Source organism: Squalius cephalus (genome assembly GCF_949319135.1).
Source record: "Squalius cephalus genome assembly, chromosome: 1".
NCBI classification, from domain to species: domain Eukaryota; kingdom Metazoa; phylum Chordata; class Actinopteri; order Cypriniformes; family Leuciscidae; genus Squalius; species Squalius cephalus.
Genome location: NC_137122.1, coordinates 4,145,270 through 4,172,950, shown reverse-complemented (window position 1 = coordinate 4,172,950; position 27,681 = coordinate 4,145,270). Strand labels below are relative to the sequence as shown.

The 27,681-nt window shown below is 39.4% G+C and overlaps 4 protein-coding genes across 5 annotated transcripts in view; 2 read left to right on the top strand and 2 right to left on the bottom strand.

The window, feature by feature from the left end:
• The window catches only part of LOC307156058 (uncharacterized protein), a 488,898-nt gene that overhangs the window by 226,362 nt on the left and 234,855 nt on the right, over window positions 1–27,681 (bottom strand). The gene's annotated exons all lie outside the window — the stretch shown is intronic.
• LOC307156367 (uncharacterized protein) overlaps window positions 1–27,681 on the bottom strand; it is a 1,306,365-nt gene that overhangs the window by 1,051,495 nt on the left and 227,189 nt on the right. The gene's annotated exons all lie outside the window — the stretch shown is intronic.
• Window positions 107–27,282, top strand: LOC307156194 (uncharacterized protein). Its single transcript, XM_079867434.1, has 3 exons — window positions 107–278; window positions 23,100–23,311; window positions 24,682–27,282. The coding sequence occupies exons 2-3, from the start codon at window positions 23,254–23,256 to the stop codon at window positions 26,079–26,081; spliced, it is 1,458 nt and encodes a 485-aa protein (XP_079723560.1). The 5' UTR covers window positions 107–278; window positions 23,100–23,253; the 3' UTR covers window positions 26,082–27,282.
• Window positions 119–4,963, top strand: LOC307156479 (uncharacterized protein). The gene is made up of 7 exons (XM_079867861.1): window positions 119–2,194; window positions 2,348–2,579; window positions 2,721–2,997; window positions 3,078–3,255; window positions 3,357–3,433; window positions 3,671–3,851; window positions 3,992–4,963. The coding sequence occupies exons 1-5, from the start codon at window positions 2,170–2,172 to the stop codon at window positions 3,398–3,400; spliced, it is 756 nt and encodes a 251-aa protein (XP_079723987.1). The 5' UTR covers window positions 119–2,169; the 3' UTR covers window positions 3,401–3,433; window positions 3,671–3,851; window positions 3,992–4,963.

Sequence of the window (27,681 nt, the reverse complement as noted above, 5' to 3'; positions counted from 1 at the left end):
AAGGGAACAAAATGTAAATAATAAATTAACTCCACAGCTGATTCCAAGTGATCAAGGGCTTAGGATGTTCCAGTTCAAACCATTGCAGTTTCCGCCAGTAGTGGGCACTCGCAATGACGTACATCCGAGTGAACGAGACGAAGGGAAGTTAGCGAGTGAAGGGCATGACAATTTTGGACTGGAACCCAGCACGGGACTGTAGCTGCAGGCTCGCGCCGTCTCCTCCTTCATTGTGTTTTTCAGCGTCCAGTCTTGTGAGGCGAGGAGAGCAGTTCACGGTATTTCTCATATTTACTCAACCATCACACACACTTTAAACAGTTTGATTAAGCGACAGACTCATTTCTGTATTGTTTTCATCGATCACAGCGATACTTGTGCGTCTTTTCTGGCGTCTTCCTTCTGAAATAAACATTTAGTGCAGCAGCAGCGAGCATGAGGAGAATATGTGGAGTTCATTCAGACCTGAGCGAGTTTGTGTTCGTTTGTGTGATTGTCTCGTCAAGTCAAAAGTCAAAGATTAAGATCAGTGAAGGGAATGAATGGATATCGATCTCAAGTGTCATACTGGAACAGATCTGCTAAATGCTTTACATTATTTTACTTTACTTTTACATACTTTACAGCCTATAATGAGCCGCGTGAGACATTAAACCAATAGCATAGCCTACTTATAAGAATAGCGTTTTACTCTTGGAACAATATTGCTCTGTGGTGCTCTTTATTTTCAAAAGTTTTATAATAATTTTCAGTTTCTGCACATATAAAATGTTATTATAATGATCTAACTTATAGTGATTACTGAATAATAATATCAAACTAAATTTTAAGATTAGATAAGATTAGATTTTAGATTATTTATCTGTAGTGGTTGATGAAGATGAAGATCATTTAGGGATGTCAATTTTCACAAATTCCCATTGATCGATCGTCGTTTAAATTAACGATCAATTAATAGATTAATCGTTAGCCTTAACACTGCAATATGAGTCTGCTGCAGTGGCATATGGCCAATAGCATGACAGGTTGTGCAAATACTAGGGCTGAACAATTTTGGAAAATAATCTAATTGCGATTTAGTTTTACCAATATAGCGATTGCGATTTAATATGAGATTTTTTTAAGCTCTTTATCTTTTGTATTATTCAACCAAAACAAGCAATAAATCATTGTAAAATAGGGAAGGGAATCTTTAGGCACCTCATGAGCCGATTACATTTTGTTCTTTTATTGATCTTATTAATAAAACTTAAAATATTTAATTACATAATTATAAGTAGGCCTACTTATAATAATTACACATTAAAAAACTAAATTAATACAATTACATGTTAATAATTTTAAAGGGGTTGTGACATGAGAAACCAAATTTGCCTTGATCTTTTGGTATATAAGAGGTCTTTGTACCATTAAAACGTCCTGCAAGTTTCATAGCTTAAGACGTCCTCTCCATTATAAACGAACCATTTATTTAATCAAGCTCTAAATACAGCTTATTCTGGATCCATGGTATGAAGTGACGTCACGGTACGAAGTGACGTAGCAGTCGTTTGCATATGACCGCCTCCAGCGTAGACAACTACGCTTCCAGCGTAAAGACAACAACGCCAATCGTGTCGTTGTCGCGCCGCGTGTCTCAAGTGTGTTCAGGCGACGTGCAGCGAGTGGGTCTGTGTACAGGAAAATTACAATGCCACGCAGATGTGCTGTTCCTGGCTGTGGACAAACAACATCTTTGAATTCGCTGCCGAAAGATCCAGACGTCAGGGAAAAATGGATGGACTTTATTTTTTGCGGACGTCCCAGTCACTCGAGTGTTAATTTAAGCGTTTGTTCTATACATTTTAAGGATGACTGTTTTGAAAACAAATCCCAATATGATGCTGGCTTTGCCAGAAAACTGTTGCTCAAAGATAAGGCCGTGCCGACTATTCTGGGCTCAACTGCAACGACGACGCAAACTGTAAGTAATGTATTTAAAACTTTAAACTACTTTTTAAAAGGCAATTTCATTCATTACGAATAATCACAGTGTTTTTACTTAGTTTACTTGCATATTGTTTTCAGAGGCCGTCATGTTCAGGCCCCATTACAAAAGATGTTGGCTGTCAAACTGACCAACCCACTCATAACGTTACATCTGTGGGCACACAGCTGTCGTTTCGAACCATGAGACCCAAGTATCGTAGCAAAGGTATTATTTATAAAATCCTAACTTGTGTCATCCTAATTCCATTTTTAAGAAGCTTAAAAGCTTTATTGTCCATATTTTTCCATCCATATTTTTATAAAAATGCAATTACAATTGATATAATAAAACTTCACATTGTATTTTCTAACGTTATAGAAACACAAACAGAGCCGTCCTCAAATCTTTCAAGTGGTGATGTCGCCATACCCTGGACTACTTCACAGCCTTTTACTTCAACTCCTTTAAAAGATGAAAGGCCTGCCAAAAGGCGTCGCTTTGAATTGGAGGTTGAAGAAAGTGTGTCTTTTGAAGAAGTCTGTGACACTCAGGACGTAACATATGACCCTGCTCAGTCTGTCACCAGTGTGACTGAACCATCAAAGCATTCGTAAGTTTTTGTCTTAATCATGTTAAGTTTAGCATACATTTATGTGAACTGTATGTTTTATTGTCTCGTAAAATTGATTATGTTGAAAAAAAAAAATACACAAATTACATTAATTTTGTTATTAATTTTTTCTTGTGATAGCATGTACACATCCAAAGCCTCTCATGAAGACACAAAATATATTGTGTTTGAAAACTGTCTACTTGAACTGTTTGAGACCTGTCCAGTATGTTCAAGAGCCTGCAATATTCGGTCTCGTAGCAATGGGACTTTTTTGGCCATTGATCAACTTTGCCCACATTGTGAGTACTTCAGACAGTGGGAGAGCCAACCCTGTGTTGGCAGTACCCCTGTTGGTAACCTCCAGCTGTCTGCTGCGCTGTACTTCTCAGGAGCTTCATTCTTCCAGATGAAAAAGGTTTGTGGGGTGTATTGTTTTTTTTCCTGTTTATAATAGTTTAAACGTATAATGCATAATTATTTTTTTTCCTTTTGAAGGTATTTCAGTCAATGCATTTGAAGATGTTCAAATACAGAACCTTCAGAAGGCATGCCAGCATGTACCTGGAACCACTAATAATATATAAGTGGAAGAAGGAACAGGTGGATTTAGTGAAGGATCTCTGTGAGGCGGACATGGTGATAATTGGTGGCGATATGAGAGCTGATTCACCAGGTAAAGAGTCATGCTTGGTGATGCAAGTTCTTCTGCAGTCTTAATAATTTGTTCCTGTGTAAACTATTTGATATAATATTATTTGTATTGTGACATTTTAGGCCATTCAGCCAAGTATGGGAGCTACACCACGATGGATCTTTAAAAGAACCTCATAATAGACATCCAGCTAGTGCAGGTGAGACAATGCAAAGATCACATCATGTCAATGCACACAAAATTACCAGAAAAAAGTGGCAAAAGAGTATGCCATTCCAGTTTCAAATTAAACAATTTTAAATTAAAATTGTATTATAAATTACAATTGCTATTTATAATAAACCTTTTATACTTCAAAGATGTAGTCGGATATGATTATTGTTTTAAAGGAATTAAATAACTGACTTTCACTGTCCTGATAACTATTTTTTCACAGAGTAATGAGGTCGGTGGTAGCTACCACATGGAGAAAGAAGGCTTAAAACGAAGCCTGGAATGGCTGGAGGAATGTGGTGTAAGGCTAGACTGCATTGTGACAGACCGACATCCCCAGATTCAAAAGTTTCTGAAAGAACGAAACGTCACACAGTACTATGATGTCTGGCATTTGGAGAAAGGTACGTTTGAGTTTTGTTGTCTTGTGGTTATAACTGTACTTATTACAGATTCTGAAAATAAAAACATCTCATGTTAATAAATAGGTCGTTTTTTTTAAATTACATAAACTATATTTCTTTTTGGTATTACAATTGATTAGGGTTGTCAAAGAAGTTAGAGCAAATTGCCAGAGACAAGGACTGTTCAATAGTGAAAAAGTGGCAGCACAGCATAAGGAACCATCTCTATTGGACTGCAGCATCCTCTACTTCAGGACCAGAGAAGGTAGCCAAGTGGAAGTCCCTCATCAATCACATTCAGGATGTTCACATCCATGATGATCCATTATTCCCACAATGTGAACATTCAGATCGAGTGTCAAAGGGCAGCAGTAAACACTTCAAACCTGGCGAGTGCATAATATTTCATATTATTACCGATCAAAGTGGCTGACTGTTGTTCATCTGTGTCCCACAGTGCTAATACTGTTTTCATTATCGTACACACAAATTAATACATACTACTATTCCAGGTTCAAAACCAGTTTACAGAGTCGAAAAGGTGCTGACTAACAACAGAGTCCTCAAAGATGTAGCAAAGCTCAGCCCTCACTTCCAGACATCATCCTTGGAGGCCTTTCACAGTGTTATTTTACGCTTTGCCCCCAAAAGTGTGGTATTTCCTTTTATTGGAATGCTGTGCAGGTATGCAATGTAAAGTTGTATAGAATCATCTTCTTGACATTTAATGAACCATAAAGTACTATTATTTCATAATTGTATGTAATAGAGGAAGCCTAGCATAAGCTATAAAATAATTTTAAAAGCAGTTATAAAATTTCGAATGCTTTGTCATGTCTTATTATTTAATATTTTCTTGAATAAATAATAACACTGTGTCACTCCGACTTTTTTGTAACTACATTTTTTTTTTTTTCTTCTGTTTTAGGTTGTATTTGGCTGGCATGCATTTCAATGAAAATGCAAACCGTCCAAAGGCTACTACATCATCTGGAAAGCCAATGTACAGGCTTTTGTTCCCCAAGGCTAAAAAAGGATTGTACACCACAAAACCAGTGACATCAAACCCAACGTACTGTAAGTTTGAATAGATGTTTTAATTAGTAATTTACAAAAAAAAATACAAAAAAAATACAATACAGACAAAGTGTATAGACCTTAATTTACAGTATTGTCAAAAAAAAATTCCAGGCTACGTCTACGAACTGATGACACTGCTTTTTGAAAAGGTTCTGCCAGATCCTTTTCCCTACATGGAGGAGCTGCATAAAATTACAGTGCCTGACAGTCTATGCACACAGTATGACAGACCTTCATTTGAGGAGGCCATTGCTAAACATGTGTCGAGGTTTAGTCAAGGGGCAGTTTGAATCCGACATAGCTGCCTTCTGCATCTGGGAATTTTTGCCTTATATACAGGACAACGCATGACGGTATTACAACTCTGATCTGTCTGCCTAGATAGCCCCAGCACCAACTGACAAAGCTTCTGTAAGCCAAATGCCTGTAGCGCCTGATGGAAACAGACAAAAGACATTTCAAATTATACATTTGAAAGGTGTTTTGGAAAGTGTTTTGTGTCTGTATATATATATATATATATATATATATATGTCAAAACTATTGTTATTTGAATATACATTTTGTTAAAATAAAAATTTGTAATCCATATTAACATAAAACAATTGTGTATGTCAGTTTTCTTACTGGTGTAACCCTCTGAGTCTTAACGGACCGTAGTCTGCCCTGTAAATGTTATTTGCATTCTGTAAAGAATACAAATTTAGGCAAACAGGTTCAAGTCCCGGGTGATGAATCATACAGGTAGGTGGTACTGGTGCCTGGTTAATTCTTCTGACAACCTATTGACAAGGCTATTGAGTTTACAATTGTAGTACAACATGTATGACATGTAATACTCAAACATGCAGATAAACATAACTCTTATTATTTGTCTTTTATTATGTGCACATACTTCAGGAGTCTCCATGCAGCATTTATGTTCTTGCTCAGTGGGCATTGCACCACAATTGCCACAAGTGCACCTGTGAATGTTTAAAGCAAACATAAATGTATTTGATATGACACCTTTTTTTCAGCACAAGACTGAATAGTCATTTTAAGGGTATTTACGATATTACTTTTTATCACTGGTTAATATAAACACATTTGTATAATAGAATCTTGAAAATATGTTGCATTTCTAGTAGGCCTACATGTGATAGAAAATTAAAAATGTTGACTTACCAATGCTGCATCTTCAAATGTGACCCTGGATCACAAAACCAGTCTTATGTTGCACGGGTATATTTGTGGCAATAGCCAACAAAACATTGTAGCCTATGGGTCAAAATGATAGATTTTTCTTTTATGCCAAAAATCATTAGGATAGTAAGTAAAAATCATGTTCCATGAAGATATTTTGTAAATTTACCACTTTAAATATATAAAACATTTATTTTTGTGAATGGATACAGTACAATCGCCAATAGAAATGAACAACTTTAAAGGCGATTTTCTCAATATTTCGATTTTTCTCTACCCTCAGATTCCAGATTTTCAAATAGTTGTATCTCAGCCAAATATTATCCTATTCTAACAAACCAAACATCAATGGAAAGATTATGTATTCAGCTTTCAGATTATGTATAAATCTCAATTAAAAAAAAAATACCCATAAGACTGGTTTTGTGGTCCACGATCACAAATGTGGCAAATATGAAATATATAATTTCATCGAAATTAGATATATAATGTTAAACTGTTAGCAAAGTAAGCTATATAGGATAATTATGCAACAATAATCCGTTTTCAAGTGTCTTGGGTCACAATTTTATTAATTCAAAACAGTTTCACTTTCCATGTGGACACGGGCTGATCCAGTCTTCGTTGTTGTGGTGATGGTTCATTTTCCTCTGATTCCTCGTCTGATTCCGGCTCAAACATATAAGGTTTTATCATTGCAAAAGCCATCGCTTCTCGAGCATCAGCCTCTACTAAACAGTTACGCTAAATCCGCAAATGTTCTGGCTGGGGGGGTTGATAATTGATACTTGGGCACTGACGTGTGCCAATCATAAGAGTGGGCGTTAACACTGAACTCTTAAAGGGGAAACACACCCAAAACAGACTGTTTGAATCAGAGGTTGAGAAACAGATTGGGAAAAGGTCATAAATCAATACATTTTAAAAGTTTTTTGTTATAAAAACTATAGTAATACTATAAATGCACCTAGGGGACCATAATAATAAAATAAAAAATCACATGTCACGACCCCTTTAACAAATATAGGTTCAAAACAAAAAACAAAGAGGGGAAAAAAATATTAGAAGCAATAAACAAAGAGTGCTTTCAGGATTTAAGAGTAGGCTATTTCAATGTTTTCATCTCTTTTGCAATTATAAGATGTGGTTTGTCCTGTCTGTTTAATAACTTAAGATATAACTGACTGTGTCTCATTAATTTTGCGTCATAAAAGCATTTTGAGATGCAAGTACATTTAACCACGTAGACGGAGTCACTCACAGCCGCATGCTCAAACGCTCTTCGCAAAGCACGCGCAAGTATTTGAAATTGAAAGCAGCTTCTGTCGGTGATTTTCATATTTTTAATATATAAGTCAACTGCATTCCAAGACATATGATGCCTTCTTAGAGCATTTGTAAGTAAAATACCGGCGGGCGAGACCGCGCACTACAAAAGTAACATCACGTATCTGTGTTTAAAACTAAGCTCAGACATAAATCTGAAATGATCTTAATCGATACAGAATCGTTGGAGAGAATCTATAACACAATATCACATAAATTAAACATAAACTGTTATTTCCTGTAGCCAGGCCTATATGCGTAGCGTGCCAAGTTGATGCTTCATCTGTAATACAGACTGGTTTACTCTCGCGTGCCACGTGACCAGACTGTAATCGCAGCTTTGTGGTTAAAAACTCGCATTTCGTCATATCGTGATATTATCGCAAATGCAATTAATCGTTCAGCCTTAGCAAATACACAAAACGCTTCCTCACCAAATGAATGAGAGGGTTTTTAATCTAAATAAAGGGCTAGTAGGATTGTAAAATGTTTCGATGAGGTTGATCATTTAATTAAATTAATTATTTAATAATCAAATATAATGACTAATGAAAAGTGTCACCAACGCCTCAGATGCGTGCTTGTCAGAATATGTGACTGTTGTGGACGTCCTCTTCCTGGAACAACATGCTGAAAATGGCAACTAAACCCAAAGAATTCACAACGATTTAATAAATAGTGTTCTCATGTAATGTAATATGACGGTCCTAAAGTGGAGAGTTCACGCTCAAAGAAACGCATCCTATATGAGATTAATCAGATATACCTAATAAACATAATATTGCAAATTATATCTGCACAAAATGAAGCGAATGCACAAGTGAACTTAAGTGAATATTATGACAGTCCAATAGTCATTATTAGTCGTGCATTGCCGTTTGAGCTGCGCACACTGAAACTAAAAAGGATCACCGTACACTTTACTACATTAATTCTTAACCAAATGCATCCTTTATGACCACGGTTGTCAAACTGGGGTACGCGTACCCCCAGGGGTACGTGGACTGATTTCAGGGGGTACGCAAATTGCCGGTAATCTTGACAACCGCACCACCGCGGTACGTGGTTGTAAAGCGCCACCGCGGTGGCTGAGTAGTACTGGTGGTGGTTTGCCAAAAAAAAAAAGAATGCTGTTTTACATTAATATTATGACACACAAAGCTTTGTTTACAAAATAAATAATAGGTTAGCAATTAAATGTTAAATCGCAGCCATGGAAAAGTTTGAATTCATGACGAATGAGAGAGTTGTGCGTGAGCCAATAAACTTAAGCTTTTTCGGATTTGAATTCTGGTTTGCAATCTGGTCATCCGATTATTATCGAATTTAAAAATATTCCATTAGTTATTTCTTATAGAGAGCTTGAACCGTCTACTTTTAAACAAAACAATTCAAAACGAAAATAAACCGACTAGCATATGCGTGTAATCCGCATTTCTCTCTATAGGCGCGTTCACTGCGAAGATGACGAGTCAGCATCGTCAACAACTAACACTGACACAAAAAAACAAACACTTTATTAATAAACTATTCAAATGTCTCATTGCTATATTTGACACATTCATTACTTTTGCCGGCTCTTTGTGACAGCTGTTATGTGCGTTATTGGCAGCGTCACCCTCTGGTTACATGAACTCGTCACCACCGCATCAGCACCAGAACATGGAGATTTTATTTTAAAGAATGATCGCACAACAGACATTAGAACATTAGATATTCTATAATTAAATCAACCAATCGAATATTCAAAAATCATGACTCATCCCTGCATGGAATCTCTTGTTTCTTTTCCCATATCTTCACTCGCGTCTCACCCATTTCCAAAGGGGATTATAAACGTTTCTTCCTTTGTTCGCTTTTAGGTCGATTATTTTCGTATTCTTTACTGTGTTAGGACAGATAGCCTACATTTTTACTTGTATGTCAAATTCTTTTTAACACAGTTTGTGCTTGTTATTAGACATATGATAATTGGTAAGGCGCGTCAAGTTCATTTGTAAAGCGCGTTTCACACGTGCGGGTGATTTTAGTTTGGCTTTCTCTGGCAGCGAGCAAACATAGCCTAAAATGCCATATCAGTGGCTAAATGCCCTTGTGGAAGATAGAATTCGCTCTTCATACCTTTTACAAGTAGAAAACATGAAGATATCAGAAAATAGATTGATGGTCTCTTTCCTGCTCGTGTCCCACATCCCTCTCAAAGAGCAGAGCGGTAGGCTGTATCACGCGTCTTTGTGTGGAAAATTTAACGAAAGTTTTTATTTATTTATTTATTTTTAAATAGATTCAACTTTATTATATTATGCAAGTTACCAGTATTTACTGATATTTATTTCAATGCTTTACAGGCTTTATTGTGTTGTTTCTTTGTTTTGTTTTTTTATTTATTTCAAAACAACCCCCCGACCACCGCAACACCGCCGGTATTTGGGTCCATTACTACCGCGGTGGTAAAAAACTGCCACCGCCACAGCCCTATTTGTATCGTATGTTGACTTTTGATTAGATTTGTATCATATGTTTATGACTCTATTCACTATTCTCGACAAAATTGATAAAAATAAATATAAAAAAAAAAAAAAAAAAAAATTGTTAACAATTGGTGGTGTTGGGGGTACTCCGGAAGATCTATAATGTCTCAGGGGGTACATGCCTGTTAGAAGTTTGGGAAACACTGCTTTATGAGATAAATCAGATATAGATAGGCCTACACAAAATAAACACAATATTACAACTCACATTTGCACAGAACAAAAGGCTGCGAATGCACACACAAACTTATAGTCATGAAAAAGGTGTAAAATGGTCCCAAAAATAACTCCGGCACGCTCGCTACATGTTTTGTGGTCGAGCAGCACGCAGACGCACGCTTATAAGTGAGTTGATCTGCTGGTGATTCTGAATGGCTTGTTGAATGAGTGTTGATTAGGGCTGTGGCGATATGCGACATGAAACTGAAATCGCAACACTAAGATCCACGAACCTGTGTCGCGGTGTGAGAAGGCAAAATCGCGACACACCCCTTCCAACACTCAGAGTTATTCTTCCCATCTAGATCCAGTGCTATCTAGGGCTGTAAAGTGGCAGTTTTTTACCACCACGGTGGAAATTGACCAATACCGGCGGCGGTTAGGGGGTGTTTTTGAAAAAAATAATAATAATAAACGAGGCTCAAACGTCCATTTCGTTATTGACTTGCTTTTTTTAAAGCAATTTTGTCAAAGAAACAACACACTAAAGCCCGTAAAGCATTGAAATACATATTAGGGAGGGGAATTTTAAGCAAAAATAATATTTGAAGATCGCTGGGTATTACTACAAAACTTAAACATACATTTCATATTTATGTTTAAATAGCATAATGTTATTTTTTTTATTTCATCCATGTTGATTATATGAAAACGGAAACCGTATAAGATGAGTAAGATAGGATCATAAGATGCCCAATATATTGGGAGACATATGGAGTGGGTCAGACATGATTTTGACCACTTAAGTTTTGATTTGTAGAAAGCATTTCGTTAAAGTGAATTTCGTTTTTTTATAAATGGTATCTTAATTTAATAAATGTTTCATCAACCAATTGCCTGGGTTTAATAAATAAGAAGAATATAGCAGACAATATAATCAGGACACGGAGGCGCCGGTGCGTGAACTGGAGCTCGCCTCGTAAATGAACAGAAACTCAGCGTATAGGCCAGTGGTTCTCAACTCCAGTCCTCGGGACCCGCTGCTCTGCACATTTTGTATGTCTCCCTTATTTAACACACCTGAATCAGATAATCAGCTCGTTAAGAGAGACTCCATGAACTGAACTGAGTGTGTCAGATAAGAGAGACATACAAAATGTGCAGAGCAACGGGTCCCGAGGACTGGAGTTGAGAACCACTGGTATAGGCTATACTTGCCTCACAGACCTGAGAAATGTATATAGAAAGCTTTTAAACAGCTTTTTAAACTTTTAAACAAAACAGTTCAAAACGAAAAGAACTGGGCTACTCTCTGCTTATGTAGGCTAATTCGTATGAAGTGTGCATTTCTCTATAGGTGCGTGCACTAAGTACTGCGAGGATGGCGAGTCAGCATCACCAACTTTGTTTGCTGCCGACACTGACAGAAATCACTAGTTTATTAATAAACAATTAAAATGTCTCATGCATAATCATTACTTTTGCCGGTTATTTGTGGCAAGCGTTATGCCTGCGCTTGAGATGTGGAATCAGACTGGCACCCTCTGCATTACAATCTTCTGTTACATACGAGAAACATCAGACAAAACGAAAGTGAAACGAAACTGCACTAATCTTTTTTTTTTTGCGCTATTCGATTGAGTTGAGCTCAAAACAGGTTTATTCATGGGCCGCTCTCAATCACACGACACTGTTATTACACAGCGCTGGGAGATCCAGTGAGAAAGCGTTTGAATTCACCGCAGAATTAATAACATCGCAGCGAGATCTAATTGGAAGCATTCAAATTCGGCCACACGTCAGATCAAACAGTGCTGAGGTGGAAACCAGGACAACCTTAAAAGCTTCCACCCAACTCGGAAAAAGAAAAACAAACTCTATCGCTATATTTATTACCAAATCACTTCCATTTGTTTAATTAATAAAATATATTGGAAGTAAATTCATAATGGATCATTATACTTTGCTTTAAAAGTACCAAGTAGTCACACAGTGGAAAAAAAAGATGCATCGATAACCGTTTTATCATCGCATTGTAGCCCTCTAAATCGTAATCGAATTGTGAGGTGCCTAGAGATTCCCACCCCAATGCTCGAATCATCTCCACATTGTAGTTTGGTTCTGTTTGTTTTTCAACAGTATTTTGTTACAAAGAAAATGTCTCAGGTTACGACTGTAACCCTAGTTCCCTAAGAAGGGAACGAGACGCTGCGTTGATGCTTTGGGAACGCCCCTGCGTAATTACGACTGAAGCACGTATGTCAACTAGTTCATTGGAAAGAACGAACTTCACAGGCGGGTGACATCATGAACAGGAAAGGATAAAAGCACATCCTGTGCAACCGGCGCTAGTTTCGAGAGCCGAAGCAAAGTCGATCATAGGGATGCAGGAAGTAGGGCAGGGCGATGCAGCGTCTCGTTCCCTTCTCAGGGAAATAGGGTTACAGTCGTAACCTGAGATGTTCCCTTTCGAGGGAACTCGCGCTGCGTCAATGACGCTTTGGGAACAAGAATACCCAATACGCCATATTTACAATTGCCTGTATGTAAAACTGTTGGCAATCTATGTAAGAAGCACCAGAGACCCTGGGGCAGCGTCCAGGTCAACGCTATAAAATCTCACAAATGTGAGCGGCGAGAACCAACCCACCGTATCACAAACCTCTTGAAGGGAAACCCCTGATAACAAGGCTTTAGAAGCCGCCATACTCCTAGTAGAATGAGCTCTGACCACCAAAGGGCACGGCTGGCCAGAGGACTCATAGGCAAGAGAGATAGCCTCAACTATCCACTTGCTGATTGTCTGCTTGGAGGCTGGAAGACCCTTCTTAGGTGATCCAAAGCAGACAAACAACTGATCTGATTTTCTCCATGGGCCAGCCCTGTGGACATAAGTATCCAGTGCTCACACTGGACACAAGAGATTCAGTTTTTCCTGGTCCGAAGAAGCAAACTGAGGAGGACAGAAAGCCTGCAGCACAATAGGCCTCGGAATATTGGTCAGCACCTTAGGGACGTATCCCTGCTTAGGGTATAAGTATGCCTTGACAATCCTGGGTGCAAACTCAAGGCAGGTGGGAGAAACCGAAAGGGCCTGAAGGTCTGAAGGTCTCCGACTCTTTTGAGGGACGAAATAGCAAGAAGAAAGATGGTCTTGAAAGTCAGAAATTTTTCTGAGAGTGAATCTAGGGGCTTGAATGGAGTCCCCTGACAGGCCTTCCAAAACTATTGCCAGGTCCCAAGCCAGCACCCTAGTGCGAGTTGCTGGCCTCAACCTCAAGGTGCCACGAAGGAAACGTATGACCAGGGGGTCTTGACCCAAAAATGTGCCACCCTCCGGGGCGTGGAAAGCCGCAATGGCCGCCACGTAGACCTTTAAGGTGGAAGGACATAAACCTGATGCAAAGCGATCTTGCAGAAACTCAAGTACTGTGTTTACAGAACAGTAAACTGGATCCCGCTGATGCTGGTGGCACCAGGAAGTAAAAACTCTCCACTTTAGTGCATATAATTTCCTCGTAGCTGGAGCTCTGGAGCTTAGGATGGTCTCAACAACCTCAGTTGAGAGACCAATCGCTATGAGTTATGCCCCCTCAGGTGAGTGAGGGAAAACCATAGTTGACAGAGCGTTGTGTATTGAGACGGAAACAAATCCACTTCTGCATGGTCGTAAAATTCCCGTATTTGCTCCACCACCTTGGGGTGGAGTCTCCAGTCCTCTGGCCTCAGCCCCTGCCTCGACAGGGTGTCTGCTCCTATATTTTGCCCCCGATACACTGCCCTTAGAGAGAGTATTTTCCCTAAGGACCTCAGGAGGATCTGGTGCACCAGTTTGCAGAGTGGACGCAAATGCAGACCGCCACCCCTGACGATTTATGTAAGAGACAACCAATGTGTTGTCTGAACGGACAAGCACATGATGGCCTCTCAGGTCTGGAAGGAAATGTCTCAAAGCATTGAAGACTGCCATCATGTGCCACGTGATCTTGATCGTACGAAGTGGGTTTCCCCTCAGGGAGAACCCTCTGGTCCTGAGCCACCACTGCAAGGGTCTCATGTACAGTAGGCCCAACAGTCTCTCAAACTGTTTCACAGTGCGTGACTGGCCTAGCTTCAACTCTTTTGTGGCTGTGAGGATAGTAGCAACACGAACAGGCAATAGTGTGGCTCGCATCATGACTGAATCCCATACCACACCAAGGAAAATGGTTCTCTGTAGTGGAGAAAGCACACTCTTCTGAACGAAAGCACCCGGTATTGGTATTCTTTCCCCCCGAAAGAAAACCTCAGGAACTTCCTGTGTCGAAGGAGGATGGAGACATGGACGTAAGCATCTTTTAGATCTATCTTGACAAACCAGTCCTCAGATCTGATTTGAGTGTGAGCCTCTTGAACTTGAGTTTCTCGACTGCGCGATTCAACAGACAAAGATCTAAAATGGGATGCAACCCCCCCCCCCCCCCCCATCCTTTTTCGTAACAATGAAGTAGCTGCTGTAAAACCCTGATTCTCTATTGGGCGAGTACATCTGCTCTATTGCTCCATTTGTTAATAGAGACTCTACTTCTTGCTCCATTACCAGAGCCTGCTCGGGATGTACTAACGTGGGTAGCACCCCGTTGTACCAAGGTGGAGGAGAACCAAACTGGATTCTGTAACCATTCCCTATTATCAGCAGGAACCAAGGAGATCTATTCAGCAGATACTTCCATTCTGTCAGAAAATCTACTAAGGGTACCAGTCTCTCGAGACTGGGCTTTGGTGTTACTGTAACAGGCATTTCGGTGAATATGAGTATGCACAGCTGAAGCATACTGGCAGGAAACAACCGAACTGACTGTTTTTGAACCCCCCTCAGAGGGAGCGAGTCTGATGCAGCGTCGAGTTGATCCTGAGCCAAAAGCTGGAGACTGCTGCTCCCCGAGGCATCAAGGGTGGCGGGGTTGGCAGAACAGTCCCCTGAGGTCCCCGAAATAGAACGGGCACCGTATACTGAGGTGAACACCGCTCCACCCCGGTTGGGGCTAAAGCACGTGGCGTCAGGACCGCTTCTGAGCCGAAGCCTTCTTAGCCATAAGAACGGTCCTCAAATCCGGCTTTGGCTTAGAAGACTTCGGCTAAGAGTGTCGGCTCTTAGGCAAGGCAAGGCAAGTTTATTTATATAGCACATTTCATACACAATGGCAATTCAAAGTGCTTTACATAAAAGAAATTAAAATAATAAAAAGAAATAAGAATAATTATAACAGTTAAGAAAAATAAAAAAAATAAAATACAGTACAGTACAAACAGTCGGACGAACATTGGCACAGTGCTCATTCAGTAAATGCATAGCTAAACAGATGTGTTTTGAGTCTAGATTTGAATGTGACTACAGTAGGAGCACATCTGATCTCCTCTGGAAGCTGGTTCCAGCTGCGGCTGGCATAATAGCTAAAAGCAGATTCACCATGCTTTGAGTGAACCCTTGGTATTTCTACCTGATATGATCCTAATGATCTGAGTGATCTGTTGGGTTTATATTCAGTGAGCATATCTGCAATGTATTGAGGTCCTAGGCCATTGAATGATTTATATACCAGTAATAATACTTTAAAATCAATCCTAAATTTAACTGGGAGCCAGTGTAAAGACCTGAGGACTGGTGTGATATGTTCATATTTTCTAGTTCTGCTCAGAATCCTGGCGGCAGCGTTCTGTATGAGCTGCAACTGTCTTATGGTCTTTTTGGGAAGGCCAGTGAGGAGTCCGTTACAGTAATCCACCCTGCTGGTGATGAAAGCATGCACAAGTTTCTCTAAGTCTTGTCTGGAAACAAAGCATCTAATTCTTGCAATATTTTTCAGATGATAGTATGCTGATTTAGTTATTGCTTTGACATGACTACTGAAACTAAGGTCTGACTCTAGTGTCACACCAAGATTCCTGACTTGATTTTTAGTTGTTTGACCCCTAGAGTGAAGGTATGCATTCACCTTGAGAACTTCATCTTTGTTTCCAAATGCAATGACTTCAGTTTTGTCTATGTTTTACTGAAGAAAGTTTTGACACATCCAACTTTTGACTTCATCAATGCATTGGCACAGGGAGTCAATGGGGCTGTAGTCGTTAGGCGATAGGGCTAAGTAGATCTGTGTGTCGTCTGCATAGCTGTGGTAAGCAATTTGGTTCTTTCTCATTATTTGGCTCATTGGGAGCATATACAGGTTGAACAGGAGTGGCGCAAGAATTGAGCCTTGAGGGACTCCGCATGTCATGGATGTCCACTCAGACTTATGGTCTCCTATACTCACATAATAACCTCTCCCATCTAAGTATGACCTGAACCATTTTAGGACTATCCCAGAAAGCCCCACCCAGTTTTCCAGCCTGTCAAGAAGTATGTTATGATCGACAGTGTCAAATGCAGCACTGAGGTCGAGTAGCACCAGCACTGATAGTTTGCCTGAATCAGTATTTAAGCGAATATCGTTTATTATCTTTATGAGCGCTGTCTCTGTGCTGTGGTGCGGTCGGAAACCAGATTGAAAATTGTCAAAGGATCCATTCGAGCTTAAGAATTTGTTCAGCTGATTGAAGACAACTTTTTCAATGATCTTTCCTATGAAAGGAAGATTTGAGATCGGTCTATAGTTGCTTAATATGGTCTTATCCAGATTGCTCTTTTTCAGGAGGGGCTTGACAACTGCAGTTTTCAGGGAGTTTGGAAAACTCCCAGAGAGAACTGAGACATTTACCACTTCTAGAAGATCTGCTTCTAAACTGTTTAACACACTTTTGAAAAATGATGTGGGAAGTGTGTCAAGAGAGCAGGTTGATGTTTTAAGGTGCTGTACAGTTTCTTCCAAAATTTTGCCATCAATTTCTTTGAAATCAGACATAGTAACTACTTTCTCAGGTGGTTTGATCTGTCTGACCTCAGTGCAACTCAAGGATGTGCTGATCACCTTTCTGATATTACTGATTTTCTCAGAGAAGAAAGAAGCAAACTCACTGCACTTGTTCTCTGAGAGCATTTCACTGGGAATCTGGCTTGGGGGGTTTGTCAGTCTCTCTACAGTAGCAAAAAGAGTGCGTGTGTTGTTTAAATTGCTGTTTATAATATTTGAGAAGAAAGTCTGTCTAGCTTTGCCTAGTTCCATATTGAAAGCATGAAGGCTGTCTTTGTAGATGTTATAATGGACTACAAGTTTAGTCTTCCGCCACATGCGCTCTGCTTTTCTGCATTGTCTTTTCATAGTTTGCACTGCTGTTGAGTTTCTCCAAGGTGCTTTTTGTCTGACACTCTTCTTCCTGACTTTCACAGGAGCAATATCATCAATTATACCTTTAACTTTTGAGTTAAAAGAATCAAGGAGAAAATCAACAGAGTCTGCAGATATGCTTGGTGTTAAGGATATAGCCTTCATAAATAGTACACTAGTGTTCTCATTTAAGCATCTCTTCTTGACAGACACAGATCTAGCTTCAGTGGCAGGAGAGATCAATATATCAAAGAAAATACAGAAATGATCAGACAGTGCTACATCCTTAATAACAATCGATGAAATGTTTAGACCCTTACTGATAAGTAAATCTAGAGTGTGTCCACGATTGTGTGTGGGTCCATGTACATGCTGAGTCAGATCAAAAGTTTTTAAAACACTTTTGATTTCTTTTGCCATATTGTTTTCTGCACTATCTATGTGGATGTTAAAATCTCCAGCAATGGCAAAACAGTCAAACTCTGAGGTAATTGCTGATAACCGTTCTGTAAAGTCCTCAGCAAAGGCTGGAGAGTATTTTGGAGGCCTGTAAATAATGATAAGTGAAATGCGTGGAGCACCTTTTAACACAATACCCAGATATTCGAAAGAAGGGTAATTCCCAAATGATATTTGCTTACATTGATAGATATCTTTAAAAAGAGCAGCTAGACCCCCACCTCTCTTAACAGCTCTGCAGACACTCATAAAAGTAAAGTTAGGAGGGGCTGCTTCATTGAGGATTGTTGCACTAAAGCTGTCTTCTAGCCAGGTTTCATTTAGAAGCATAAAATCCAGGTTGTTTGTGGTTATTAAATCGTTGACTAAAAGTGATTTATTTTTAAGTGAACGAATGTTTAAAAGTGCTAACTTAACAGTCTTACTTTTTGTCCCCACATCAATCTTACTTTGACGTGTAATAGGCACCAGATTAGTTAGGTTTGCTGCACGGCTATTGAAGGCCTTAGATTTTCTATCTTGTAATAAAACAGCAATAGAGAAAGATACAGGCACACTGGGTTCCCGCTTGTTCTGTAAACATTTGAGAAAGTTACTGTTATCAGAGCGGGGACCCAAAACACATCACTGAGAGCTGGTATCAGTTGTTTTTGGTTCACCTCGAGCAGATGGAGGTGGGTGTGGGCCCTGGCGTTGTGGCAGAGGCCGAAGAGCTCTCACAGGAGGGGGAGGGCGAGCTGGGCCCGCAGGCTTTGGTGCGGGTGGTAATGGTGCCTGTCGTTTTTTGGTTGGTATCTGGGGGCTTGCAGCAAAAGAGTGGGATAGTTTGGTTCCAGCATACACCAGTTCTTCCATTTTCTGTGAGAAACACAGAAGAGGCGAGGCTGGAGAGAGGGATAGCGTGTCTGGTGAAAGGGGCTGTTGCTCTGGTGTTATAGGAGGCTGTGATATGCTGTCCTGGCTTCCCTGGCTGTTGAAACTGGTGCTGAAACTTCAAGCAGTTCTGATATGTCTCTCTGTGGGCAGGGCTCAGCTGAGATTGTGTCCGTGAGCAGAGGTTGTTGTGGCGGAGTGGTGTTATCATTGTCCTTGTGTGATATGTCAACCGCATGTCCATTTTGCTGCTGAAGTGAAGTCCCGTGGTCATTCATACTGTGTCCAGGTGTGTGTGTGCCGCTCAGATTGAGTGGATTGGCACAAACTGCAGAAGGATGATTGAGGGAGAAGTAGAAATTGTCCTTTAACACTCTTGAACCAAGTTTGTTTGGGTGATGGCCATCCCGATGAAACAGTTGTCTCTGACTCCAGAAAAGATTGAAATTGTCAATGAAGTTTACTCCTTTTATATTGCAGGTTTTTTGCAGCCATGTATTTAGCCCAAGCAGCCGTGAAAACCTGTTTGTTCCTCTTGCTGGGAGTGGTCCACTGATGAATGTTTGAACTTTCAGTCTTTTAAGTGTTTCAAAAAGTTAATTGAAATCCTTCTTAAGGAGTTCTGACTGCTCTTTATGAATATCATTCTTCCCCACATGAATGATGAGTCGATTTGCAGTCTTATGTTTCATCAGAATGTTCTGAAGTTCCCTGTTTATATCAGAAGTTGTTGCTTGTGGAAGGCAGCATGTAGTTGTATCCCTGCCGCTAATGTTTCTAATTATGGAGTCCCCCACTATCAGAGTCCTGGGCTCGGCTGCGCTCTGAGCTGAGTGCCGCTGTCTGCTCGACCTTGAGCGCCAGTTAGCATCAGTGTTAGCTACTGGCCCATTCAGTCTGTGTTCGATCACATTCATCACATTTGGGGATTCCTCATTTACATTCATTAGCACTTCAAATCTGTTCTCAAGATGTATAGGCGGTGGTAGAAGACCGGTGTTTGCAATCCTTGTCAGAGCTGTATCTGGGGTAGAGGATGCTACTGCGGCAATATGTGATGGTCGTGACAATCTGATGTCTCGAGTGCCTTTTGGTCTCGCTCCCTGTTTGTGCCATCGATTAGTAAGTCGATTGGCTTGTTTCTCTACCTGTCGAGGAGCACTAGTTTCATGGGACTCACCGGCTATATGCTGGGGGTGTTCATGACGAAGCTCTGTTGTGTGCTCCGTCTGGTTTGATGGTCCCGTAAGTAACTTTGTTTCGAGAACTGCAATCCTTTGTAAAAGTCTGTGGCAGTTAGTGCAGCAAGTAGATTCTTGAACCTGAAGAGGCATTTTCTCTTATCCGTATGAATGTAGGCAGTTTTGTTTTCCTTTCCCGGAATGTAAGCTGGTCGGGTAAAAGAATTCTGCGTTTTTGTAGTAATCCAAACTTTGTTGTCTGAGCACTGTGCTGTTTGCTGAAGTTAAAATTAGGTGATAAAAGGAAATAAAATATAAAAATATAGGAGATAAAATGTAAAAGCGATAGAGCAAAGCGCGGAGCAGTAAGCAAGAGCGTCCGAACAGTAGCTGAGCAAAGGGAAAAAAGCTCTTAGCCGAAAAAAAAGTTCTCGAATTTCGTCGGACCCACTCCCTCACTATTATCCAGATCCCCAACAGGTCTGCCTGATAAGCCTGAAGCACTGCCATAGTGTGAAGACAGGCTCCGGCTTGACCTGCTGCAGTATAAGCTTTGCCCAGTAAATTAGATGTAGTTTTTAAAGGTTTAGTGGGCAGCATGGGAGCCTTCAGGGACGATGCTTAACCCTCTGGGGACCAAGGTGTTTTTGGAGCCCTTGAGATGTTCTGACATGCCTTGAAATTTTTGCTTTTTTCAGTTATTTACAAACATGTTAATGGCAAAGGTGTAAAATCACTCTATATAGCACAAACAGGGCTACCAAAATATGCGGGCAACGTGTATGTAGATGTTTGTATTTTTAAGAGAATAATGTTTATGCGTGGTTATTGGAAAAAATAAAAATGAAAGTGGCTGAATTAAGACCACAAAACACATATTAAATATGTGTCCACAAGACTTTTGTCTAATTGATGTTGTACCTTTGAGTACTGGCTTCAAAATTATGTGAAAATAGTCTTGCTTTATCTTTCACAAAAAATAATACATTGATTTAAATGGTGTAAAACAGGTTTAGCTTGGAAAGCCAATATGCGAGGGGCGCGTGAAGGAGTAGTTTACACCTGGGATGTCCCACCCACTCTGCATAATGACTCTGCATAATTAGCCATTCATTCAGGTGTGACACTGACTGAGCCACAATGCAAGGACAATGTATTTAGAAGAATACTTATATTGACCATTTCGCTTACATCTATCTTGTAAATATGTTTAGCTATTTTATTAAAAATGTTACAATTACAACAATAATTACAATTTCAACAATATTTCAAGTGTACTCTTTCTTTGTAAAAAAAAAAAAGAAAGAAAAAAAAAGATTATAGGCCTACATTTTATCATATGTATTCATTAGTTTGAATATAGCCAACATTGGAACATCTAACATCTTAGTCTATGACTTTATTTTTGACAAAAATAGTGTGACTAACGCCTGACTAACGTTGTTTTATTGAAATATCAGGGCATATAAATGTTAATTTACGTTGCTTATACAAATACATTTTATTTGAACATATTCCAGTCGATTTTTACTCATCTCAGTAGGCTATGGCAAAGCAGTTTATTCTTTCACACACAGACACGCGATTCATATTTAGGCTAAACACTCTTTACAAATATGTACCCTTCATTCATCTCACAGAAAGTCGAGTCATATTATAGAAATGCGATTCATCTTTTTGCGGTTTATAGGCCTACACTAACGTTATTCCATAACGTTTTTCCACACTTGAGAAAAGAAAACAGCCTACCTCACTCCTCAGCGCGATCTGCTGCTCATATCAGGAGATATTTCTCCTCATCAGCACTGTGGAAACTTTTCTCCATAAAGGCTATAATGTCTCACTCGCGACGCGCTTTGTTTACAGCTGATGTGGGGGCGTTTCACAGACTGAAATGGTTCTCAGAATTTGCATTTGAATAGCGCGCGCTCTCCGGGGAGTGGTCAAATTACTGTGAATCATCTCGTAATGAGCTCGACTGGAGTCGCTCTCTTTGTATACAGATTACAGAAACTAAGAATATTTGTTTTTTATATAAATTACTTCAATTAAAAGATGGGATCTCAAGCTTTATGCCCGTGGGTCTGTTTGCCTGTTTGACTGAATTTTCGCGGAGTTATAGATCATTTTCGAACGCGTTTCAAACGGTTCTGTTTACTGACAGAGAGAAGGCAGAAATCGCATCATCTTAATTTTTCTTTATTTGTCAAAAAGCAAAACACTTTATTTTTATTGTGAGTATACAGAAAAAAAATAGAAACTGAACAGGATCGATTGATGTATTACACGAAAATGAAAGATCAAAATTAACAGAGCATTTAGTGTTTATTTTCATTGCTAAAAAAAAAAAAACGAGCAAAACGCGCAGGAACCAGGAGACAGATAGCTCACGAGCTTCTGCTCAGCCCGGGGCATCAACCCATAACCATGTTCTCTCAGTCCCCTTATGTCTGAATATGTATGCACCTGGTCTCCAACCCCGCCGAGAGATCCATTTGCGAACCCCAGGTATGCAATCTCCGTGCTGCCTCAGCAGCAGCGGGTCCTGCACCCTGAGGTTTGCGAGCCTGGCCACTTTCATCAAATAATGACAGGCGGGAGCGGAGCATGCGGGGCGGGAGCGGAGCATGCTCACAATACTGACAGTCAGCTCCCTCAAAGGCTGACATAGCATGCTCCACTCCCAAACAGATTACACAAAAATCGTGTGTATCCCCACCCGTAAGGAAACGAGGGCAAGGAGAAGCACATGACTTGAATAACTGTTTTGCCATACTTTAGATAATGATGTGACAGACAAACAATAAATATAATAGACAGTTTTGACACAGAGTGCTTTGCTGAGGCACAAAAGATAGCGCCTGTTGCACCGGATGTGCTTTTTATCCTTTCCTGGTCATGACGTCACCCGTCCGTGACGTTCATTATTTCCATTGGACTAGTTGACATATGTGCTTCAGACGTAATCACGTGGGGTTTTCCCAAAGCGTCATCGATGCAGCGCGAGTTCCCTCGGAAAAAGGGAACAGAAATGTTAGCCTTTAGCTTTGGCTATTTATGTATTTTAATTCGGTATATTGTTAATAATTTGCATAGGTAATATTGTTATTTGGTGTTTCGTTTATACAGGTTTTTCAAATGTTATTTAATAAGAATATCTTTTTTTCCACAAAATATCTTTTTTTCCACTTCTGCACATCATCGGTGAAGCTCCTCCCACTGCAATCACATCATCAGTGAAGCTCCTCCCACAGTAATTCAGCAATAAATGCTGTAAATTCCCATCAGCTGCAAGTGAAGAAGAGCATGAAAGCATCAGGAAGAGCTGAAATCTGCAAAGTTTATTAAAGAGGACAGTGAGAACATGAGTGATCCAGAACCCTGCAGAATGAAACACACTGAAGATCCTGAAGAACAAAGAGGTTGGTGTTTATTCTTCATTCATTCATGATGCTGAAGAACATTCATGTTAGAAACATTCAAGCACTTCATCACATTTAGATAAACAGTTCAACTATGAAATGGTACAGAATGTTCTGGGTTTTCTTCAACAAATGGACAGTAAAGGGAGATTTTAGACATTTTTATATTGATTGTCAACATCAGATCAGGCTAAATACTGTTTTAACTGTTTTATTTTACATTTATTTTATATCTGGTTTCCAATTTGCAACAACGTTACCAGAATCATTTTCAACAGTTTACAAAATTATCATTTTTTTAAGAATAGTCAGTAAACACCAAGTTACTGATAAAGTTGTATTTGTCAAATATCATACAAGTTATTCATAGTTATAGAGTCTTCTTACAGTAACTTTGATAACAGTGTTGATGAATACAATCAGTGCTACAGTTTGTGTAAAAACTGAGACGTGAATGGATTGGATTATTTTCTTGTCTTCCCATCATGCAGTAGAAAGAGCACAGATGATGTCACTTGCTGTGTGTCACAGTTTTAAGAAATGCTCTGTTTTTAAAAGGAGGAAAATCATGTCAGGAGTAACAGGGTTGAGAGAAACATGTAGGACACAGATAAAGATAATAAAAAAAATGTTAATTTAAAAATAGTTAAAGCCGCGGCCACTCTACACTTTGAGCATGTGATATTTCTACAGACGATGCAACGGCCATGAAATGACGTCACATTCTGCGGCAGCTTTTTTACAAACATATATATATAACGTATAACAAATAATAATCATTCAAAATGTAAAAACAAACAATCCACTCCACTTGAATGCTAAACGCTTCTGTTATTTCTCACAGGGTAATTCACTTGAGCTTGTGTTTCTGGTGTCCCACTTTCACATGCGCATGAATGGAAGTCTATTAAGGAAAAGTCTAGTGTGAACGACCATTAATAATTAAAAGGTTTTTAGTAAAATAAATATCAATCTCAAAGTTGGTGTCAAAACATGGCAGTTTTGTATATTTTAATGTTAATATCATGTTAGATAATTGTGTTAGATAATTGTGTCATTGATCAAATACATTTAATAGTTCTTGCTAAAGAAACATGGGATTCGTGCCTATAATGTTTTAAAAATTATAATTGGAAGATAAATTGACCTCATTCATGGAAAGTTTCAAGGACATATAATCAATTTAATGATAATTTTATCATAATTACATTTATAAAAAGGCATCAAATTATCACAATCATTTATAACAGTTGTCTACTTTCTACTAATACATCAGGGCTCACTTTCATGTCCTTTCACTTTATATTTCTCTCTTTGAATTATTTTGATGTACTGAAAATTAAATGTAATATTTGTTTCTTTCATGTCAGACCCGATGGAAGTGAAGGAGGAGAGTGAAGAACTGAGTGAAGTGACGGAGGAGAGTGAAGAACTGAGTGAAGTGAAGGTGGAGAGTGAAGAACTGAGGGAAGTGAAGGAGGAGAGTGAAGAACTGAGTGAAGTGAAGGAGGAACATCATGTCCAACCTCAAAGTCCCTCAAAGACTAAAAAGACATTTTTAAAGAAAAGAAGAGCCAAGAAATCTTTCACCTGCACTCAGTGTGGAAACAGTTTCTCAAGCAAACAAAGTCTTGAGATTCACATGAGGATCCACACTAAAGAGAAGCCATTCTCATGTGATCAATGTGGAAAGCATTTCACACACATAACAAATCGTAATCGACACATGAGGATCCACACTGGAGAGAAGCCGTTCTCATGTGATCAGTGCGGGAAGAGTTTCAGTCAATCATCATCCCTTATTGTTCACATGAGGATCCACACCGGAGATAAGACGTTCACATGTGATCAATGTAGCAAAACATTTCTCTGTGCATCAGCCCTGAAGACACACCTGGCAGTTCATACGAAGGAGAAGCCGCATTCATGTTCTGTGTGTGGAAAGAGTTTTTCACTGCTGAAATATTTACATGGACATGAGAAAACTCACACTGGTGTGAGAGAGTACATGTGCTTTGAGTGTGAGAAGACTTTTACTACAGCGTACAATTTAAAACAGCACCAGAGAATTCACACTGGAGAAAAACCTTACAAGTGTTCACACTGTGACAAGAGATTCAGTCACTCAACAAATCTGAAAACACATGAGATGATCCACACTGGAGAGAAGCCGCACACATGTGATCAGTGTGGAAAGAGTTTTACTTTTAAAAGTCACCTGAAGCTACACATGAGAGTTCACACTGGAGAGAAGCCGCATGTATGCCATCAATGTGGAAACAATTTCGCATACAAACATTCTCTTGATGTTCACATGAAGATCCACACTGGAGAGAAGCCGTTCTCATGTGATAAGTGCGGGAAGAGTTTCAGTCGATCATCACACCTTAAAGAACACATGAGGATCCACACCGGAGAGAAGCCGTTCACATGTAATCAATGTGGCCAAACATTTCTTTGTGCATCAAATCTGAAGAAACACCTGGCAGTTCATACGAAGGAGAAGCCACATTCATGTTCTGTGTGTGGAAAGAGTTTTTCACTGCTGCACAATTTACATAGACATGAGAAAACTCACACTGGTGTGAGAGAGTACATGTGCTTTGAGTGTGAGAAGACTTTTACTACAGCGGACTGTTTAAAACGGCACCAGAGAATTCACACTGGAGAAAAACCTTACAAGTGTTCACACTGTGACAAGAGATTCAGTCTGTCAGCACATCTGAAAAGACATGAGAGGATCCACACTGGAGAAAAACCTTACAAGTGATCCTTTACCAACTCTGTGTGACAACAGCTTATTTGAACCGCATTCAGTCACCATTAAAATCCATTTTGTAGTTGTTTATAGTTGGATTTTCTGCAGGGGTTCAGCCGCAAGACTGCCGAATGACTAAAGAAACGTTGTCAGCAAGATGGTCGAAAACTGTAAATTTCTTGTCTATTACCACCCACTACAACTTATACCAATGACGGAAATAAGCGCAGTTAAAATATCTTAAAGCAGGGGTTCCCAAACTTTCCAAATGACAAGGCCACCCAAATACCACTAGGTTCTGGCCAAGGCCCCCCTTTTGCAGGATGTGTTATTGAACCCATCGACAATACTATACGGCAAATGTAGAAATAACTAAAACATCTAGGTGAACATCTGGGGCCTGTTTCAGAAAGGAGGTTAAGTGAAAACTCTGAGTATGTTGACCCTGAAATGAGGGAAACTCTGAGTTTTCTGTTTCAGAATGGGAGGTATGTCAAACCTGAGAAAGCAGAGTAAGTCAAGCCCGTTTCTGAAAGAGAGGTAACACATACTCAGAGTCAGTTACCATGGTAACTTACTCTGTGAACCTAACCTGGTCGGGAGCAGGTTTTATTCGGTAAACCCAGAGTTTCTTTCGGTCTCCTCCCCTTTTTTTAAAGAGGAAGCGGTGTTAGAACACCGCATTCATTCTTTCAGTACATTTTTATTAATAAAATTAATCTTTTATTAATAAATGAAATATTGCTATTTTTACTGCTGGTTTTTCTTTTTTTTTTTTTAATAAGATGAAGTCTATATAACTCCTTAACTGGCAACTGAAAATACAGTAGTAGATTAGAGTTATATAATGTAGTTCTAACATTAGGAGGGGGAGGGGGTTATACTTAGATTTAAACTTAGATAGGCTACTCCACATAAAAATGTGAAGAAATCTGAATGTGTAGATTGTTTGATGTGTAGACACATAATATTAACATTACTTCTTTAGAGGCCTACAGATAGGCCTCTCTGTGGCAACAGAAACTCTTTATCCTCATTGTCATGTGAAGATGAGCATTTGGTTGAGTGCACTTTATAACACTATTTGTCATAATTTCTGGTGTATTGAGTAGGTGACTTACAACTGCCTGGGGTTCTGTTGGGACAGGAGGCTCCAAAAGACAGATATTACCATCAGAATCTGTTAGGACCAACAAAAAACCCAACCCAAAGTAAAATAAATAAAAATATCAAAAATAGCCTATATAAAAAAAGAACACCTATGTAAACCTCTTACATTTTATGAGGCCCTTGGATCTTCGGGAGTGACTGGCTCTGAAGTCCCTCCAGGAATTCCCTCAGCCGGAAATGCTGCTGCACTAGATGCTATTTAGTTATGTCAAATGTAAAGTCAGGTAACCTACACCCATGATATGCTCAAGCCTTACTTGATTGAATTATGTTTTTATATTTTATTTTCAGCTGCTGCCATGTTCTTTTAATGCCAGCAGGATTGCTCCACATGAAAATTAAAATTAGGTTGAATAACAATGTTCTTCCAGTTTCACCTCTGATATTATAACAGTTGGGTAAGTTACTTGTATTACTAACTACAAATGACATCTTCAACAGT